At 36.9% G+C, this 18,426-nt stretch overlaps 3 protein-coding genes across 9 annotated transcripts; 2 read left to right on the forward strand and 1 right to left on the reverse strand.

Moving 5' to 3' along the window:
* Positions 918–7,384, forward strand: LOC109707333 (cell division control protein 2 homolog A). The gene is made up of 9 exons (XM_020228515.1): positions 918–1,103; positions 1,299–1,357; positions 1,444–1,628; positions 2,824–2,944; positions 5,080–5,253; positions 5,863–6,026; positions 6,126–6,213; positions 6,401–6,454; positions 6,973–7,384. Exons 2-9 carry the CDS (start codon positions 1,349–1,351, stop codon positions 7,060–7,062), a joined length of 885 nt encoding a protein of 294 aa, XP_020084104.1. The 5' UTR covers positions 918–1,103; positions 1,299–1,348; the 3' UTR covers positions 7,063–7,384.
* Positions 8,139–14,220, forward strand: LOC109707332. 7 transcript variants are annotated; one of them, XM_020228509.1, is made up of 11 exons: positions 8,139–8,320; positions 8,907–9,011; positions 9,443–9,530; positions 9,990–10,239; positions 10,354–10,476; positions 10,591–10,761; positions 11,107–11,163; positions 11,966–12,063; positions 12,548–12,670; positions 13,270–13,359; positions 13,818–14,220. In XM_020228509.1, exons 1-11 carry the CDS (start codon positions 8,154–8,156, stop codon positions 13,950–13,952), a joined length of 1,407 nt encoding a protein of 468 aa, XP_020084098.1. In that variant the 5' UTR covers positions 8,139–8,153; the 3' UTR covers positions 13,953–14,220. The 7 variants fall into 7 exon arrangements, with proteins under 7 accessions (XP_020084098.1, XP_020084096.1, XP_020084102.1 ...); XM_020228507.1 differs by having other exon boundaries at positions 8,264–8,580; XM_020228513.1 differs by having other exon boundaries at positions 8,264–8,320; positions 8,860–9,011.
* Positions 14,365–15,674, reverse strand: LOC109707334. Its single transcript, XM_020228516.1, has 2 exons — positions 15,121–15,674; positions 14,365–14,827 (listed from the first exon to the last, which is right to left on the reverse strand). The coding sequence occupies exons 1-2, from the start codon at positions 15,574–15,576 to the stop codon at positions 14,552–14,554; spliced, it is 732 nt and encodes a 243-aa protein (XP_020084105.1). The 5' UTR covers positions 15,577–15,674; the 3' UTR covers positions 14,365–14,551.

Raw genomic sequence — 18,426 nt, forward strand, 5'->3', positions numbered from 1 at the left:
TGTAATTTTTTTTTTTTTTTTTTGTGCTACTAAGTTCCCAATTTTTATATTTTATATTAAGTAAGTTCTAACCATTCAATTTACGATGCTTTTTGATAAAATAGACTATGTCAAGTCCAACAAAGCCTTATTTATTCATAGAAATTACGGTCACAATTCGGTATTCCCCCATTCATTTTGATATCAAAATTTTCTAAATTCTTAAAAGTGTTTGATAACACTCTCGGCATGATTTCAAAAATACCGAATTCTTAAAAGACACAGTAGACATCAAGAGTGATGGAAATTGCACTTGATATGCTGAGTGCACATTAGGAACCAAAAGTAAAAAAAAAAAAAAAATGAAAAAAATATATTAGGATCCATAGCTTGCTTACAAGGATTAAAATGCCCATAGGCATAGCTGTATTTACTATGCCCTATCATACCAATAAAATATCGGCACGATACAAATCTCATGTCGATGGCACAACATAAATTATGCCATTATGTGTCGGCGCATCTATAATTTTTGTGACCGGCACACACCGTACCGGTAAGTTTTCAGCACGATAGGCACGATATTTAAATTCTTGTGCAATTAATTCTAAACTTCACAAGTATATATGAGTATAAAAACAAAGATAGGGGACTAAAGTGTAAAATTGGATAAAGATGGGGACGCAATTAACGGTTAACCCTAAAATTCAAGGAATTACTGCAAGAAATATTTCAAATGAGCCAGAAAAAAAAAGTGCGGCAATCATTTTTACTTCGGCGGTCAAAATATCGAGCGACCCAGACCATCCAATCGCAGCTCCTCTTTTTCCCATCCCACCACATAACAAATACAAATACATAATAACTTAACGCAGCGTATGCGCCCAAAAACAATTAAAGATACACACTCGCCTATTTATTCGACAGCGACTCCTCTACTCTTACTACCCCCATTAAACTCAGGAGAGAGAGAGGGAGAGAGGGAGAGGGAGAGAGAAGAGGCCGAGGCTCGTTGGAGAGAGAGAGAGAGGGGGGGGCTCCGCGAGGAAGGGAGAGAGGGCTCGGCAACTCCATCGCCGCCCTTCGATCGCTCCTCCGTAGCTCGATTCCGATCCCGCAGTAGTGTATGGTCTTTTTATTTTCGCGATTTTTTTTTTCCATTTTTTTGGCAAATTTTTTTGCTCGGATATGCACGATCCAATGCTTTTTCGTTCGAATCTTATTGTTTTGGCTTGTTGAATGGCGTGGATTTGTCGATTTGGTTGGAGAGGGTATGGGACTCACGTCCTCTCTTTGCTCTGCTTTGTTGGAATGGTTAGGGTTAGAGGCCTCGTTGCTTTTGCGTGCCGTTGTGCTCTGTGGCGATCCAATGGAACAGGTGAGTGGATTCGGAGTTGTTTCTCGCGTTTTTGGGGTGGTTTATGGTGCTTTCAATAGCGATCGGGGGGATTATTGTGGTTGCAGTATGAGAAGGTGGAGAAGATCGGAGAGGGGACATACGGAGTGGTGTACAAGGCGCGGGATCGGGTCACGAACGAGACGATCGCGCTGAAGAAGATCCGGTTGGAGCAAGAGGATGAAGGAGTCCCGAGCACCGCCATTAGAGAGATCTCGTTATTGAAGGAGATGCAGCATTGCAATATAGTCAGGTCAAGCTCTTCCGCTCTTCTCATTCTCTTTGTTTTGAATCTCATTTTACTTCAAGTTCATTTTCATACTCTATGATTGCATTTGGGAGTGGGACTACATGTTGGCCTATCTACATGTATACAAGTTCTTGTTACTTTGAGATTGTTTGTATTTACTGTTGAAATATGCATGATATTTAGTTTATGGTTGATTTTATGCCTTGGTGATCACAACTAATGGAAACCCGTAGCTCTTTGTTTTGCTTATATGAACCCTGGCAACTTTCTAAGAATCTTGGATAACCCACGCCCCACCCACCCACCCCAATCTCAGCTTCTGTCAAGTTCAAAAGTACTGCTGCACTGTAGTGAAAATAGCTTAAAGTCAGAGAACACGAAAAAGCTGTTCAACTACTAATGTTGACCCTAGACAGGTGGTAGTGGAATTTCATCTTTTTTGACCCAACGTAGTCCTGTAATAATTGACTGCATTTTGAACAGTTCCTTTTAGAGGATACCGTAGTAAGGTGTTTCATAGTTAGTTTGCTCATGTTATAATCGAGCCAAAAAGTCTATATAATTTCTAACCAACTACTCACTTTATCTGAGGACTTCATACCCTAAATCTTCTATTATGGCTTCTCACTAGACTTTGCCTCTTTCTCGTGCTAACACCTCCTGTTCCTTCTTGGTCTTCTTCTTCTTCTTTTTTTCCCCTCATATCTATGAAGGCTAAATTGAGTTTAACTTCTAGGATGATATAGTTAGTCATATTCTCGGCCAGTCAATTGCATTGGAAAGATATACTTTTACTTAATCGTAAGTAGTAAAATTATTTGGTTGGGAACGATTTATTACGTACTGTATATATTATGGTTTGTCTCTTTGAGCCATAATATTGTGAACATTTGGTTGCACAAATATCTACAGTTGTCAAGCATGAAAACCTTTTGATATATCGACCATTCATGGACATTGAATGAGTAAAAATAGTGCAATACACTCTGACTACATCATTTTTCTTAATTTGCTTCTTGGCAATTAATGACATTATAGTTCTATCACGGTAACAATAGCGTCAATTGACACTTTAGTGTCATCATAGTGATAATGTGTCCATGCTATCCGTTCAGTGAAGCACTTCACATGGCTTATAAAATTGTTTTGTTCTTTCTGTGTCGTCGTATTCAGCTTGCTCTCGTTATCTCAATAACAGGTTGCAGGATGTAGTTCACAGTGAGAAACGGATATATTTAGTTTTTGAATATTTGGATCTGGACCTGAAGAAGTACATGGATTCTTGCCCAGAGCTTGCTAAAGATCCACGCTTGATTAAAGTGAGTTCCTTTGCCACTATAAAGCAAGGTATTTGTGATAATTGATGTAGCAAATCTCATAGGTCACTAGGCTTGGCAATGACTGGCCTCTTAGAATGCCCTTGGGCTTGCAACATTCCTCGTGCATGGTGGTGCTGCCATCTTTCTCTGTCGGTCCCTTGGCATGCTGGCATGGCAGAATTTAATACAAGCCAGCCATATAGCATGTACATTCCTTTGCATTTATGTTTCTTTGGCATATTAAAAAGTTGATATTGCATGAAAATGGGTTAATCTGCACTTAGTAGATATACAATTATGTGATCTTCTTATCAGGTCATAGAGTATTTGTTCATTTTGTTTAGTTGTTCGAGGCAAGTTACTGCTTTCTAAGGGCTTCTTTGTCACTACTTCTAGTTCCTGTTAATTTATCACCAACATTGTTACCTAATCTATGATTTGACTACCTGATTTCAGAGGTTAGATTCTTTTCATTTCTCTCCCTAGTAATTTTCAAATATGGGATCTAAGAGTAATTTACATTTTGATACGGAACTTTGGAGTTTTCCATTTACTCATCCATTTTCCCATCTCTAGTCCAGCAAACTGCCAACCAGTTAGTCACTTGTTTCTCCCATCCTTTCCAATTCCCAATATGTTGCTTAGGTCGCATTATCTTTCTGCTCGGTTCTATATGTATTGTACATGCTTTCCTTCTCAAGAGTGCATATAGTTGTCCATTCCAAGGATCGGATGCGGAAATTATATGTCTACAAGTATGTATAAGCATAGGAATAGTACTGATAGTGCTATAGGTTCTCTTTCTTTTGGAATTTCTTTATCCCCCAACCATATAGCGCTTGGTTTTCTTGTTTAACTTCCAAGTAGACATTACTCCTAATAATCTAGTGGCTTACTGCTTAAATTCTACGAGTCATTGCATTCTATGTCCATGTGGATACTTGGAAATTACTCAAACTGAATCCTTGTGGATTCCTGTTCAAGCATGTAGCATGTTGGATAAAGTCATTGGTAATGTAAAGAAAGCAGAAAGCATCTCTTACCATTGCCTGCTTTTGGTATGGTACTGTTGTTTTGAAATGCTTACTAGTAAACTTGTTTAATAGATGGAATTGAATCAAGGTCTATCATAAATGGTTTTTGTCAAGATTAAAATTAAATGCGGAGAAACCTTAGTAATTTGATCTATTGATTCTATGGCTCTTTTCGCTCTTTAGCTTACTTTCTATCCTCTAAATCAAGGATTTAAGTGCTGTGGCACGGGGTCGTGCCGGAAACTTGCCGGCACGGTACGTGTCGGGCTGTGCCGATGCGTGCCGGTTGCAAGAAGTATATGTGTGCTGACACGTAATGGCATAAAATATTTATTTTTTTTAGCAACAAAATTTGTCAATTATTTATTATGCATTTTTATCAAATCTTTTAAACTGCATTGAAAAAATTACTTACTAATTTCAAGAATAGAGGGTTTTGAGTTGTGCCATCGGTACGAGGGTTGTATCATGTCGATATCTTGCTGGCACGATACGGCACGATGGATACGGGTCGTGCCAATGGGGGTTTAATCCTTGCTCTAAATGACCAGAAATCTACAAATTGATAATTAGTTTTTCTTTTTTTTTGCCTATTATTCTGCATGAACCGCGATTAGATTTGAGATTGGTTTATTTACATAAATTGCCATCAATAAGTGAGTGCCTTAATCAAGAATTCAGAAGCACTTCTATGGCGTTAACATCACCTGAGGCTATCATGAAATTCCATGCATTCATTTTGAAGGGAAAGGCTTCAATAACTGATCCTATCCTCTTTCTTTCTGTATATAGGCATTTATATCATCACCAATTTGCACTGCCTTATAGTGGGCTTGGCCCAGCTGCGAGGTTGCTTCACTATAATCTAGGTGACATAGCTTTAATCAATGCAAATACCGTCACTGGATATGCACACTAGGTTATGTACATTTTACCCTCCCCAAAGCCGTTATGGTTGGTCTCTTCTTTTGAGTGCCCCTTTTGCACCCTGGAAATTGCTTCCTATCTTCTTGGGAGAGACTGAATTTCTTTAAAAAATGCCTATTCACGACAAAAGTGTTATGGTTTGCTGGACTGAAATTTTCTCTCCTTTTATTTCAGAAATATCTTTATCAGATACTTCGTGGAATTGCCTATTGCCATTCTCACAGAGTTCTTCACCGAGATCTAAAGCCGCAAAATTTGCTAATCGATCGTCGCACTAATGCTCTGAAACTTGCAGACTTTGGGCTAGCCAGGGCTTTTGGTATTCCTGTCCGTACATTTACCCATGAGGTAATTTTTTCTTCCCCATCCTTTTCTTCTCTGAAACCTTGTTTATGTCCTTTGATGTTTGCTCAAGATGAACAGCAATAACATATAAAATAACTTTTGTTGCAATACACTTTTATGGTTCATTCATTACAGCAAACACAAGCAGAAGAATTGTATCATATGTGAAAATAATACGGTGTTAACTTGGATCAGGCTTACAAGTTAACTGCACAGCAAGTGAAGAAGTTTGCATACTGCTCAAGTTACCCAATCTATCTTTTTTTAGCATATACATAGTGGTTGTAGATACTATTTTAATTCACGCTGGGTAATCAAGAACATTCGTAGAAAGCTGTTTTCGTTCTTAACTATGTCATATCTAATATAGTCAAATCCTTACTGTTTCAACTGCATGCAAGTACAGAAATAAATGTAGATAAATATGGCCAATTCGTATAATGCTTTCCTTGTGTTCACTTAAGGTCGAGCAATCCTAAGGCCTTTGCATGATGACACTTTCACACTAGTAAAGAAAGCGTTTAGTTATGGTGATTAGATTCTTTTTTTTCAAAAAAAAAAAAATCCCGGTGTATTGAGTTTCAACTAATGGGCATCTGTTGCAATTTTCAGGTCGTAACTCTGTGGTACAGAGCTCCAGAGATCCTCCTTGGATCCCGGCAATATTCCACACCTGTTGATGTGTGGTCTGTGGGCTGTATTTTTGCTGAAATGGTGAATCAGCGGCCTTTGTTCCCTGGGGATTCTGAGATTGATGAACTATTTAAAATTTTCAGGTTTTTATAGTCAGGTTGATGCGCATTTTTTTGCTTCTATTGGTAACCTACTGGCCTAATTATAGCATGATCTTCTTTTCCAATGTATATATTTTGAAGAATTCTAGGTACCCCAAATGAAGAAACTTGGCCAGGGGTTAGTTCGTTACCTGACTTCAAATCTGCTTTTCCCAAGTGGCCCCCTAAGGTAATTGAATAGTGGCTTCACTATTTTCTTTGATATATAACTCACATTTCTTTTTTGAGCACTCTAGTTCATACGAAATTCTCTCCAGCTACATAAATAGCATTTAGTTTTCTTTGGTTATCGGGGTATTTGTCTGAGGACTCTGAACAGACATTTTTTAAGGCTTGAATGGACATTTTGCTTCCAGGATCTGGCGACAGTTGTTCCAAATCTTGAACCAACTGGTGTTGACCTTCTCTCTGTAAGTCCTCTTAACTCTAATGAAGTATTTACGTTACTGAAGGTGTTTTAGCAACGTTTTAATTATTGTAAACTTGCCTGCTTGGGTGACATGTTTGCATTAAATCATTAACAAATGCCAAAGACATGCCGTGAAATATTTTATCCTCTTCTATGGCTAGGGATTATTAATCTCTATTACGCCTATTGTTTGTAACTAGTCTGCTATCTCATTTGAAATTCGCCAGGGTCAATTGTAACATTTCCTATTAAATGATGCTGAATATTACATATATTTTATGGCACCTTACCATCGGTGTAATTGTGCTAGATTCACCTGTGGCTTTAACCTAATCTATGCAAAGGTAGGAAATTTTCTATTCCTTGAAGACACATTGAGGTTTTATAATTGTGAATTACAGATATCATTTGCCAATTGTACTCTCTCTCTCTCTCTCTCTCTCTCTCTCTCAAAGAATTGTGTGCTCTATTATTATTTTTGATTTGTTAACTTTTGGAATTGTTCTTCATAACTGACAGAAAATGCTCCGATTGGAACCGAGTAAAAGAATTACAGCTCGGCAGGCTCTGGAGCATGAGTACTTCAAGGACATGGAACTGGGGCCATGACTTATCTTCATGTATATTTTTCTCTTCAGCTTTGTGAGATAAGCAGCTTTATTTCTTGTATTTTGTGTGAGGGTTGTTCCATTTTCTTCCCCCGCTTTCTCTGTTTTTGCCTATCTAGATAGCATGAAGCTCTTTGTTTTGTCCGGTATCTGCAAAACACTCCGATGGCATTGCTTTTTGGTGTTTCATTCATCCATGCCTCAAAAAGACATTATGCCCATTAAGTAGGCTTGCTAGAACTCTGCAGTTTCAATCAAGAACAAGTGTGAGAACTGTATATTTTCATCCAGCTATTGAATATCTTGGCATTTTGGTTGATTAAGTTGCAGGTAATCTGATTGATTCAAAACTTAGGTGAGCAGATCCCCAGCCGAGGTTTTTTCGTCTCTCACAAATCCACTTTTACAATGAAAAGATCAGATTCACTCTATATGGTCAAATATTTAATAGTGATCGGGTTCAGTAATTTTTGTTTTAATAGTAAAGATCACCTTCAGTGCTAATCCGGCTGCTGGGGTTCTAAAACACTGACATCTTTGGTGCTATCAACCTTTTGGCTCTTGGATCAACCTTCTTGGTCCTTGGATCGTCCACGATAGGGGTTTCATCACTAGCCATTATTATTAGCTTTTGATTCTATAGCTAAAAGATTTGATTCAAGGTAAAAACTTAATGACACTAAGAACTTGATATTTCTAACAGTATTTCAGTTCAATTCCAGTAATAATACCACCCTAATAAACCTTATTCTATTGGTGTACTCGGGTCGTGATGTTTACGGTGCGAAATATTCTGGGCACCTATAGAGATAACCTCGGGCCCGTGATGCTCACAGATACCAATTACTTACATCTGGAAGAATATATATTAATGATAGTAATCATTTAATACTGTTGTTAGGACGCCTATTTCAATGTTTTACAATCTGTGGCGGTTAATTCCAAAAGATGGAATGCTCATCCCTCGAGATCGAACTAGTTTATAGTTAGTTGCAATCGAACCCTTTGGCAGAAAATCCCTAGCAGGCTCATTTTTGACATGACAAAAATTCCCCAGCCCCGAAAGGCTCAGTCCCCATTTGCAGGACTCAAATGTGCGTAGATCCTAACCTCCAAATTATTAGGCCCCACATTCCGGCACAAGTACACGCAAATTTTGGGGCCCATTTCCCTATTCCTGTAAAATCCCACCGTTGGCACGGTCCATATTACACGCTATGCCCACCCTGTCTCCACACCGACCCTCCCACACGTCTCTGGTGCGCTCCTCTACGTTCTCCGCAGAAAAAAAAAAAGAAAAAGAAAAAAAAAGCAATCTCCCTTTTCCTCTATTTCCCTTTTTCTTCCGTGCGCCTTCCTGTTCTTCTCCTTTTTCCGAATCCCCCGCCCATATTCGAAGAACCCTAGCAGCAGCTGCAGCCGCAGCCTCACACTCCCCGCGATGGAGAGGGGAGTTAAGCGCCCCGCCCTCTTCGAGCCCACCTCCACCACCACCTCCGCTCCCTCCTCCTCCTCCTCCGTACGCCCTCCTCCCTCTCCCCTCTCTCTCCAATGTGCCTGAACCCTAATCCATCATCTTTCAACTCCTGGTGCTGCGAATCCGTGGATCGCAATCAGTTCCCACGAACACCGTTCAAGTGTTTCCTTTTCAAAGATATCCCATTTAGATGTCTCTTTAATTTGCTGCGAACTCTTGTTTGCCAAGATTCTGAAGCTGCTACTTTGGTTGTTTTGATTATTATGCGTCATTCGATCTGTTTGTGAAACATCTCCCTTTTCATCTTCCACAATGGTGCAGTTGCCGAGTAAAAGAGTAATGGGCGCAACCTCTTTTGATGTTCACAGGGCGGGGCCTTCCCATCAGCCTCTGATGGCAGGACCCGCGTTGGACGTCCCGCGGGCGGAGTCGGCTCGTCATCATGTGAGGGCTCTCAATACCCAATTCGCGAGGTCGTTTCCGTCGATCTGTATTATCTCCTTTTCTCTCCCTTTTATTACCTGTTGTTATTGCAGTTGCGTCGTATTGATCTGGCCACATAGGAATTTTGGTCGACGGACTATTCTTTTCTTGAATAATGCAAGAAAACCTTTGCATCTAATCTGTCATTGTTGGCATTTTTGTCAAGATCTGTGTTTTGATTGTCCTATGACTGCGCAAAACTGCTTCAGTAAATTGGTAAATGGCATTGAGACCCTAAACCCTAGATCCACTAGCATTCGGCGTGAAATTACATTTCGCATGTGAATTATCTTTTTTGCGCCCCTTAAAATTTGCCCACATGTTATTATATCTGTGTAGAAGTTCATTTACAGTTATGGTTAGCGTACCATGCTCCTGAGACTCGTTAAGGGTAATGAAACTGTTTGTTCGATTTGAACAGCTGGGTACAATCGCAATTGCAAAACCACCCAGATGAGCTTTGGGAAGATGGCGTCAAAGACTACTTATCTCATGCTTCGCATATCATGGTAAGTTTTCTGTGCTTCTGTTTCAGATGGCATTTTAGTAATTACATTCTGCGTATGCTTAAATACACGGTCTTTAGGACGCTTTTCTTTCATTTCTTTCGTTTTTTTTGTTATCCCATTTTCGTTTCATCCATTATATTATGCACTTTATGAGAAAATTGTTGGTCGAGGTGCGAATGTTTCTTTTCTTGCACTGTAATTTTTTGTGGTATTTAGCATCTACATTATCCATGGCCATTTTCTCGACCATGTTCTTTACCATTTGTAGTAGGCCGGTTGAGGAAAAAGCACGTTATAATCATACGTTATGTACATTTATTTCCCAATCTGGTCCGCCATTAAAATTGAACTTTTTTATCAGGCATACCTGGGTGTTTTACACCATTGGTGTTGCTTGCTACATTTGGTTAAGAACCATATTACTAATCTTGCAATTAATTGTTTACTGTCTTCTATTAGGAGAAATTCAAGGATGTTGTTGATTGGCTTAGGCAAAATGCTGCAAAATCAGGAATTCCATCAGTATCAGGTTCACATAGGGACCAGAATAATGTGGTAACTCCATCGGAGAGTAATAGAGTTACATTTCGCCCAGACGTGAACAATGGGCTGCCAAAACTAACTACACCACCTAGCTTTTCAGCTTCGCAGAACACAGATTCACAGAAGCTGGTTCTGTTTTCTTCCAGTCAAACACCGGCTTCCATTGGTTCGTCTACTCCATTGTTGCTTGTGCATGCAACACTTTCTTGGTCCAATTTCAGTTACTTTTTTTATGTACTTGTACTTTTAAGGACCATAATACTTTGAGAATTCCTTGCAGGTTCAGCAAGTGATCAGAATAAATTCCCAAAACTAACCACACCAGCTAGCTTTTCAGCTTTGCAGAAAACAGATTTACAGAAGTCGGTTCTGTTTTCTACCAGTCAAACACTGGCTTCTGCTGGTATTTCTACACCATTATTGCTTGTGCATGCAACGATTTCTTGGTTTCTTTTGAGTTAATTTTTTAATATACTTGTGCTTTTAATGACCATAATAATTTGAGAATTCTTCGCAGGTTCACTAAGTGATCAGAAGGTTGAGGACAAGAAACCTCCTTTACGGCTCGACGTAAATAATGGCTTTGCAAGACAGGCTATACCTACTATTTTTTCCTTTTCAAGTATGCAGAGCTCGAGTTCACAAAGCTCAGTTCAATTTTCAGATAGTCAAGCACCACTTTTTCCTGGTAAATTTGAATCCTGAATCTGTTATTGTTTTGTCATTTTTTAGCACTATAATTACTTATATCAGTTTAAAATTGTATATACTGGTGGGTCATGGTCTTTGGAGATATAACTCTGTACGTATTGAATCATTGGAAGTTTGTAAACTCTTGAAAAACTGAGATTGTGGTGTCAATGTCGAATCCTTAAAACTAGTATCGAGGAGACATAGACAATATGTTTCATTCTTCTATGGAAAGCCAAAAGCGACGAAGACTTGTGTTTTGTCATTTTACAATTATTGTGTGTCTTTATTTATTTTTCTAGTGTTGGTAAGGAGTTCTAACTTTAGTTTGCCATTTTTTAAGGAAGTCAAAATTCTACTGCTTTCTCAAATGCTGAAGCTTCAGTGGATGCAGATGAAGGTGAGTAAAATTATCCTAATTTTTTATCCTTTTCATTTAGTAACTATCATTTTGTCATTTGACAGCAACAAATGCGTGAACAGCCCTGCTTTTAGAAGTTATTAAATCATCTTGTGTTCTGAATGGGTCTTCTCTAACACGGAGCTAGCTGCTTATCCAAATTTGTTTATGTTAGTAGATTGTCTGCTTAGAAAATCCTTGCTTTTTCCGTAGTTTTCTCGTGTTTCTATTGAGTGAGCTTAGAAGTTAGAAAGGTAGCAGTCATGAAAATGACTGTCTAGTGTAGTTATAAACAAGAAAGATTACAATATATTACCCTATTTGTGGGAAGAAAGATTAATGTTAGAAAGTAATGGGTTTCCATGTTGGGCTACCAAACGTTGAATAAATCAGAGTGAAATCAAATTACACCACCTGTAAATGGTTTGAAAATATACATAATTTTCAGCCTATCGAGTTATATGTGATGGGCTGATGGCGATATTCATATTTGGTTTGGATACATCAATGTCATGTGAAATATTTACCAGCTATCCATTGTTCCTCTTCTTGGTAAATTTTGTCTTCTACTGCATAAAAATGTGCTACTTGATTAGTAATGCTTCTCATTGATATTTGACGCTTTTGCACTTATCTTACTCTTACCTAGTGAAAACATGGTATGCATCATGTCCAGGCTAATTTGGACCTTCATTTTCCACTCTGTAGCTGGTGCCTCAAATCTTCTTTTATCAAAAATATCTAAGTAGAGAAGTTTTAGAGGTTCTTTGTGCTTACTTACTCTTCTTTGATGTATAATTAGAAACTGACATGGAGCAGCCAAGCAGTCCTTCTGTAAAGAAAACTGAAGAGAAAGGGGTATATGTTGTTCATGAGGCCAAATGCAAGGTGTATGTAAAGGTATTTACCTAGTCTTGAATTTTACCCTTTTAGAGTTAGTGCCATGTTTTTATAGTTGCTGCTACATTGCGATGCACTAGAATTTCAGACTTTGCAAATCATATATTTTAGGTTTCCCCATAATTACACCTGCTGTTTATATGCTAATCACTTTTTGAGCATCTAAAGTGACAATAACATAAAAGAATAATTTTTTGGGTAATACATGATGCCTTTTTTGTTAACATCATAAACTCTTTGCCTGTAGATTGTAGCTGAAGAATATACTTTAATTTAAAGCTCTTAGTACAACCTCGAAATTTTGATGGTTATGTTTGCTGACTCATGCATAGGTTCTTTATTCTTGTTTCCTTGAATAATGTGATTTCATGGACATCAACTTTGTTCTTGTATGTTGCTGCAGTAAAATTTTGAAATTTTGATTAGTTTCACCATTGGAGATTGTTGACACTTAAGTTAGTCCTTTAATTTTCATCAAATGCAGCCAGATAATCCAACTGAGAAGGGTTGGAAAGATATGGGCCTGGGTCACCTCTCCATCAAATGTAAAGAGGATGTTAAGAAAGCAACTAGAGAGTCCAAGCCAACCATTCTTATCAGAAATGATGTATGTTATTTAAACTTTTTTTTCCTGGTATATCATAGTGTACTCTATATATTTTTACTCTTTTAGTAGAATTTGATGTTTAAACCTTGGGGTTGCATTTATTTATGCTTCAGGTATGCAAAAATTCTGCACAAAACTTATCAATTTCTACTTCCTTTTGTATATTACAATTTTATATTCGAGTTTTTCAGATGACTTTTTTCATTTATTAATTTTATGCCAGCAGTTCAATTACCTGATTTCTCACAGGTGAGAAATTGGTATTGTATTTATCCAGGGTTTGATCTTTAGTGGTCGGTCATAGAGTTTTGCTTGATTTTGGTTAGATAATGACGTAACGTAATGCTTTGACCTTTAGGAACATGTTATGGCTTATTACAAAATTTCATCTTATTCTTCATTGGTATTTGTTGTTTTCCTATCCTCGCAGCAAATTTAAAGTATATACTTTGACTTATATCTGTATGGTAAGTTCAGTATATTATCCCTTTAGCTAGTCATACTGCTAAACGTGTTATCTGTAAGATTTTCTTATATCTTGCTCTACTAAGCTTTTCTCTTTTTTTAACTGTAATATCTTATTTCTCGTCTGTTTGCAGGTTGGAAAAGCACTGCTTAATGCTTTATTATATCCTGGCATAAAGATGAATATACAGAAGAACACCATTGCCTCAATATTTCATACTTCGGTAAATTGAACATCTTCTTGCTACGTTTCTTTGAAACTGTTAAATAAATCATAAATGGAGATACACATAAATGCATGACGGAAGAACTTAAAGAGTTAGACCTGGATAAAAAACTACGAGATTCACTTCTTATGCAGAAACTTCTTTATCTTGATACTTTCATCCGCGTATATCTACTAGATTCTTACAATCTCTATCCTTGAAGTCAAAGGTGACTGGTCTCTTTTTCAATCTGAGCTTATATAGCCTAAGGGTAGAAATGCAGCAAACCAAACTTACAAAGGATTTCATGGGCTAATTTATTTGTGTAATCAGCTAATTTATTTGTGTAATCAGTCCTTTTTATGCCCCAGCTAGGTCAAAGAATAGTTCGAATCAAAGTTCCCACCTTATTCTAAATAAATACAGTTTGATATGATAAACAGACACATCAACTCATAATGGTATGTATTTTCCAGGGTGGTGGTCAACCGAGTGAAGGTGAACCTGGCAATGCTACTGTTGTGGCTCGCACATACTTACTGCGGTTAAAGAATGAAGAAGAGACTACAAAGCTTGCGGCAGCAATTAAAGATAATGCTCCATCTGATTAACGCACTTAGTTGAGGGGTTTTGCCAGAAAGGCTATGATTTTGGCCAAAAAAAAAGTTTAATTCGTAATCGATGATAAGTCTTGTATTACAATCCCCACACTAAATGGCAGTCTGTTCTCGAGAAATTTTGCTGGAAAAAAGACCAAATTATAGCACACTGAAAGAATTTTTACATTGTTTGTTGGTAAGGCCATGCGTAAGAGGAAATGGTTAAATTCGAGCGGTTCTTGCAATAAAATAAGTTAATGTCTTTCTCTTGCAGTTTTCATTTAGATTTCTTTCTTCGACTTCCTTTCACTTTGCTATTATCTATGGAAAATTATCAGTGACATGCCTCACACCATCAAATTGTATTAGCGTTGTTTGCTGTCGATCATTTGATGTAAAAACAAATACATACCATGAGTCAAAGTTTTAAGTATGTGACTGCTCAGCAAGTATGATTGGAGTATCTTCTTCATTCCACTAGTGTGTATTTTTTTTCTTGCAAAAGTGACTGTAGGTAAAAGAGCTGCTTAACTACTCGACCAATATTTTGACGCCTTTGTGTTTCAACAGAGATAAAAAGAGCTGTTCTGTTCATACTTCTACATGAATGTCTAGCTAGGATCGGTAAAGGCGATGGTTGCGTTTAAGTAAGCAATGCATTCGGTCGGCAAACCGAGGAAGGAGTTCATGAGAACGTCGTCGATCGGATCGACCACAGCAACCCCGACCAGCTTACATCTTCCGTCTCCGTCCATTCTCTCCCCTTTTCCTGCTCTTATGCTTCCTTTGGACTCCTCTGATGTTAGTGTGGTCTCAACAAGCAAGGGAGGTGCTCTGTATGCGCTCCCAATTGAGAATACGAACTTGGACCTAAATAAAAGATCCACCTGCAAAAAAACACCCGTGAGTGTTAACTTTACCGCCAACATGTTTGGAATTAAATCTTAGTTTGTATGCATCTTGATGTCAGTAAATAGATGTTACAGTGACTAACAGAAAAAGGCTAGTATAAGTAAATCTAGTAATGATTTATGTAACTTATGTGATTCTGTTCCAGTAAGTGTTTTCGTAAAATTTTGCATCCAAATTCAATATCTGTGTGCATTATTTCGCCGAAAGAAAACACGACCATACATAACACAACACAGCGCAAAATCTAAACAAACGAAACATCTCCTACCCGACCACTTCTCCTATTGATCCTGCCCTGTAACACCTCCGGAGCAATGTCGATCCTCAGAAATGGCGGCAACGGCAAGCCAAGGAACTTCGTCGTCACGCCGGTCAGTGGCGGGACGTACAACGTTTCGACGTCGAAAGTCGTCACACTTACAACGCCATCCTCATCGTCACTGCCAATCTCCTCCTCTTGACCCACTCCGCTCCCACTGCCTCCTCTAGCATCATACTCGAAATCCGGATACCATGAAATTCCTAGCCTGCATCCTTCCAGTGTTCGGAACTTGACGCCGTAGATGCCGGCACGCGTTCGCGGTGCTTTTTCTAGAGATTGTCGGTTGCTCGCGGGGCGTTTCATGCACATAATTTTCGCGAACTTCGATGCATAGATAATACGATTTTGAGAAATTGGGGGATTATAGGAGCTGATGTTGGAAACCATTGTGTAGGATTTCATTTTGCGGCTTCTCAAATGGTGTTGCAGTTGATATCTCAGTAGAGGTGCTAAAAAAATAGAGAGTTGTTAATTAGCATACTATAAATTTTGAGGCTGAGGGAACTGGGAAGTGGAGTTCTTAAAACCTTATCTTTGCTCCACTTGTGAAATGACCAAAAACTCCTCCAACCTCAGCCTAGCTCAAATTGTGTGCATGCGGTTTCGTAGGGCAATGCCGAGATTCTGGCGAGCTAGTTAGATGGAAATTTTTGCTTCCTATTATGCGGCAATCTCCGTACTTTAATTCTCACCAATTCATGCGTGCGTTAGTAGTTTATAATTTTTCTTTCTTTCTTTTTCTCTTAGTTTGGAGATTATATTCTTTTTATTTATTTAAATTGACAGTATGAGATTAGACGGTGGGTTCGTGCTTAGAGTATGTGAACAATAAAATCTAATTTTGGACGAGAAATGGTTTTTGATTTTGGTACACACGGTCTCTCATGAACTGCACTATCCAGTACACGACAAAAGATTCTCTTTTTTTTTTTCCCTTTTTTTAGAAAAAAAAAGTTTGGAATCTGTGGGTAAATAAAAATTGAAAGTGCCTTTTTAACCTTACTGTTTATAGGTGGGTAAACAAAAACAAGTAATGCCAAAAAAAAAAAAAAGTATTGCAATTCTAAATGACCAGTTGAATATAAAAAAGTGAAACAAAAACATCTCAAATTCATTATAATCGGTAATAAAATACTTATAATTTTATCTAACTTCAAAGGTAAAATAATTTTCACTGGCTGAACATTCTAACACTATTTACAACCAAGCATATTTTTTGTCTATCTATAAAATCTGTTCTTTTAAATTGATATTTTGATACGGTATTATTATATACATAATATATAAATATTAACATATAATAGTAAATATTATACGGCATATATTTTTTTTGTATTTAAGGTTCTAAAAAATTAAGCCAATCATTATCTGACATTCAGAGATCTTTTTAGGGGTAGACGTGCGCCTCGGACCTGAAGTTTCGACCCCCCGCATAAAAAATCGGACACGGACTCCCGCACAGTCCCCTGTCACAAATCCTCGCCCGCTATTCCTTCCAAAATCGAGGATCCGGGTTCCCGGATCCGCTGCGGTTCCCAACCCATTCTCATGACCATTTTCGACCAACCACAATCGTTCGTTCGATTTTCATAATCTTATCATTTTACATTTACCCCCTAAAAAGTTCTTTTAATGCCTGTTCTCTCCTCTTCGTCAGAATCTCCCTCGTTGTAACTTAAAAATACCTTTTTAAAAAAACTGTTGAGATATTATACATTTATATTGGATATATATATATATATATATATATATATATATATATATATATAATCTTGATCTATATATATGTATAAGGATTTTTTTTATACTGCTGAGTATATGCTAAGTTGGACTGGAATTTATAAAAAATTATATATGTTTAGTAGGGAAAGTTATCTATATATAAAAGATTTATTTTTCTAATTTTGGTAAGACTGTAAAAATTATTTTACTTGCCAGTTGCACAACTTATTATCTTTTACAATTTTTTCTTACCATATATTTGTATTGTATATTTTTGGAAAAACTTCAAATACCTCCCTTGTGGTTTTACTTCTTCTTACTTTAGTATCCTGTGGTTTAAAATGTATCTAGTTAGTACCCTGTGGTTTTGTACTTTTTCACTTCAGTACCCTGTGGTTTAAAGTGTATCAAGTTAGTACCCTGTAGTTTCGCACTTTATCACTTTAGTAGCATGTGGTTTAAAAAATCACAGGATACTAACTCGATACAAAAATAAAACCACAGGATACTAACTTGATACAAAAATAAAATCACATAGTACTAACTTGATACACTTTAAACTATAGGGTACTAAAGTGATAAAGTGAGAAACCACATGGTACTAAGTTGATACACTTTAAACCATAGGGTACTAAAATAAAAAAAGTGTAAAACCACATGAGGGGTTTTTAAAGTTTTTCCTTTATTTTTTTTACTGTAGGTGACAGATTCTTTCTAAAATCAAAATGAAATTGTTGGGGGAATTCGACTCCTAACAAAAATCATGAACCCTTTAAAAAAATAAAATTACGATCAGTTATAATAATAAAAAAGTTTATAAAATTAGGTTAGAATATTATTAGTAGTATTAAGTTATTGGTGCTATTAAGTTTTTGGTCATTGAGTAAGAGAAATATGCACTTAAGATAATAATGATCTCTTAGAGCTTAACGGGTGGTTGTTAGAATAGTATAATATAAGGGGTGAAAATAATCAAAATGATAAATTTAACGGTAAAAAAATTAATAATATAAGTGCTTGATGGGATTGATAAGCGTTATTGGATCTTAAATTTTTTGGTAGAGCCCGTTTGATATTATTATATAAGAAGGAATTTAAAAAGTATATGATAATTTATTTTTTTATTTTCAATAAAATTGCAAAAATTAATTATAATCAAACAATTACCATCATGCAACTTAATTATAAACTTTTTATTTTTATTTTTAATTATAAATGACGTATTTTTTCTGCAATCAAAATAGAACTATAAACTCTTTACATATTATATAAATAAATAAATAAATAAATCTTATTTAAGTGCATCCCATAATTAATCCTTATCTTTCCATTCCCCAAGCGAATCGCATCTAACTCATCCAACGGTCCGACTTAACAATATTCGTATCTAACTCATCCAACGGTCCTACTTAACAAACCTAGTTCAATATACGTGAAAATATATATAATAATTATTATAATTTATTTTAAATCAATACAAATTTGTACATTATATATATCTAAAATTTTATATTAAAAATTATATTTATA

Source organism: Ananas comosus, linkage group 3 (assembly GCF_001540865.1).
Source record: "Ananas comosus cultivar F153 linkage group 3, ASM154086v1, whole genome shotgun sequence".
Taxonomy (NCBI): domain Eukaryota; kingdom Viridiplantae; phylum Streptophyta; class Magnoliopsida; order Poales; family Bromeliaceae; genus Ananas; species Ananas comosus.

Excerpts from the sequence above, each read along its gene's own strand:
- LOC109707332 (XM_020228507.1), top strand. The coding sequence starts at position 8,279 with ATGCCCACCCTGTCTCCACACCGACCCTCCCACACGTCTCTGGTGCGC. Across the intron at positions 11,164-11,965 it reads TTCAGTGGATGCAGATGAAG|AAACTGACATGGAGCAGCCA; the intron begins GTGAGTAAAATT and ends ATGTATAATTAG. Across the intron at positions 12,671-13,269 it reads CCATTCTTATCAGAAATGAT|GTTGGAAAAGCACTGCTTAA; the intron begins GTATGTTATTTA and ends GTCTGTTTGCAG.
- LOC109707333 (XM_020228515.1), top strand. Across the intron at positions 6,027-6,125 it reads GAACTATTTAAAATTTTCAG|AATTCTAGGTACCCCAAATG; the intron begins GTTTTTATAGTC and ends TATATTTTGAAG. Across the intron at positions 6,214-6,400 it reads TTCCCAAGTGGCCCCCTAAG|GATCTGGCGACAGTTGTTCC; the intron begins GTAATTGAATAG and ends TTTTGCTTCCAG.
- LOC109707334 (XM_020228516.1), bottom strand. The coding sequence starts at position 15,576 with ATGAAATCCTACACAATGGTTTCCAACATCAGCTCCTATAATCCCCCA. Across the intron at positions 14,828-15,120 it reads TCAATAGGAGAAGTGGTCGG|GTGGATCTTTTATTTAGGTC; the intron begins GTAGGAGATGTT and ends GTTTTTTTGCAG.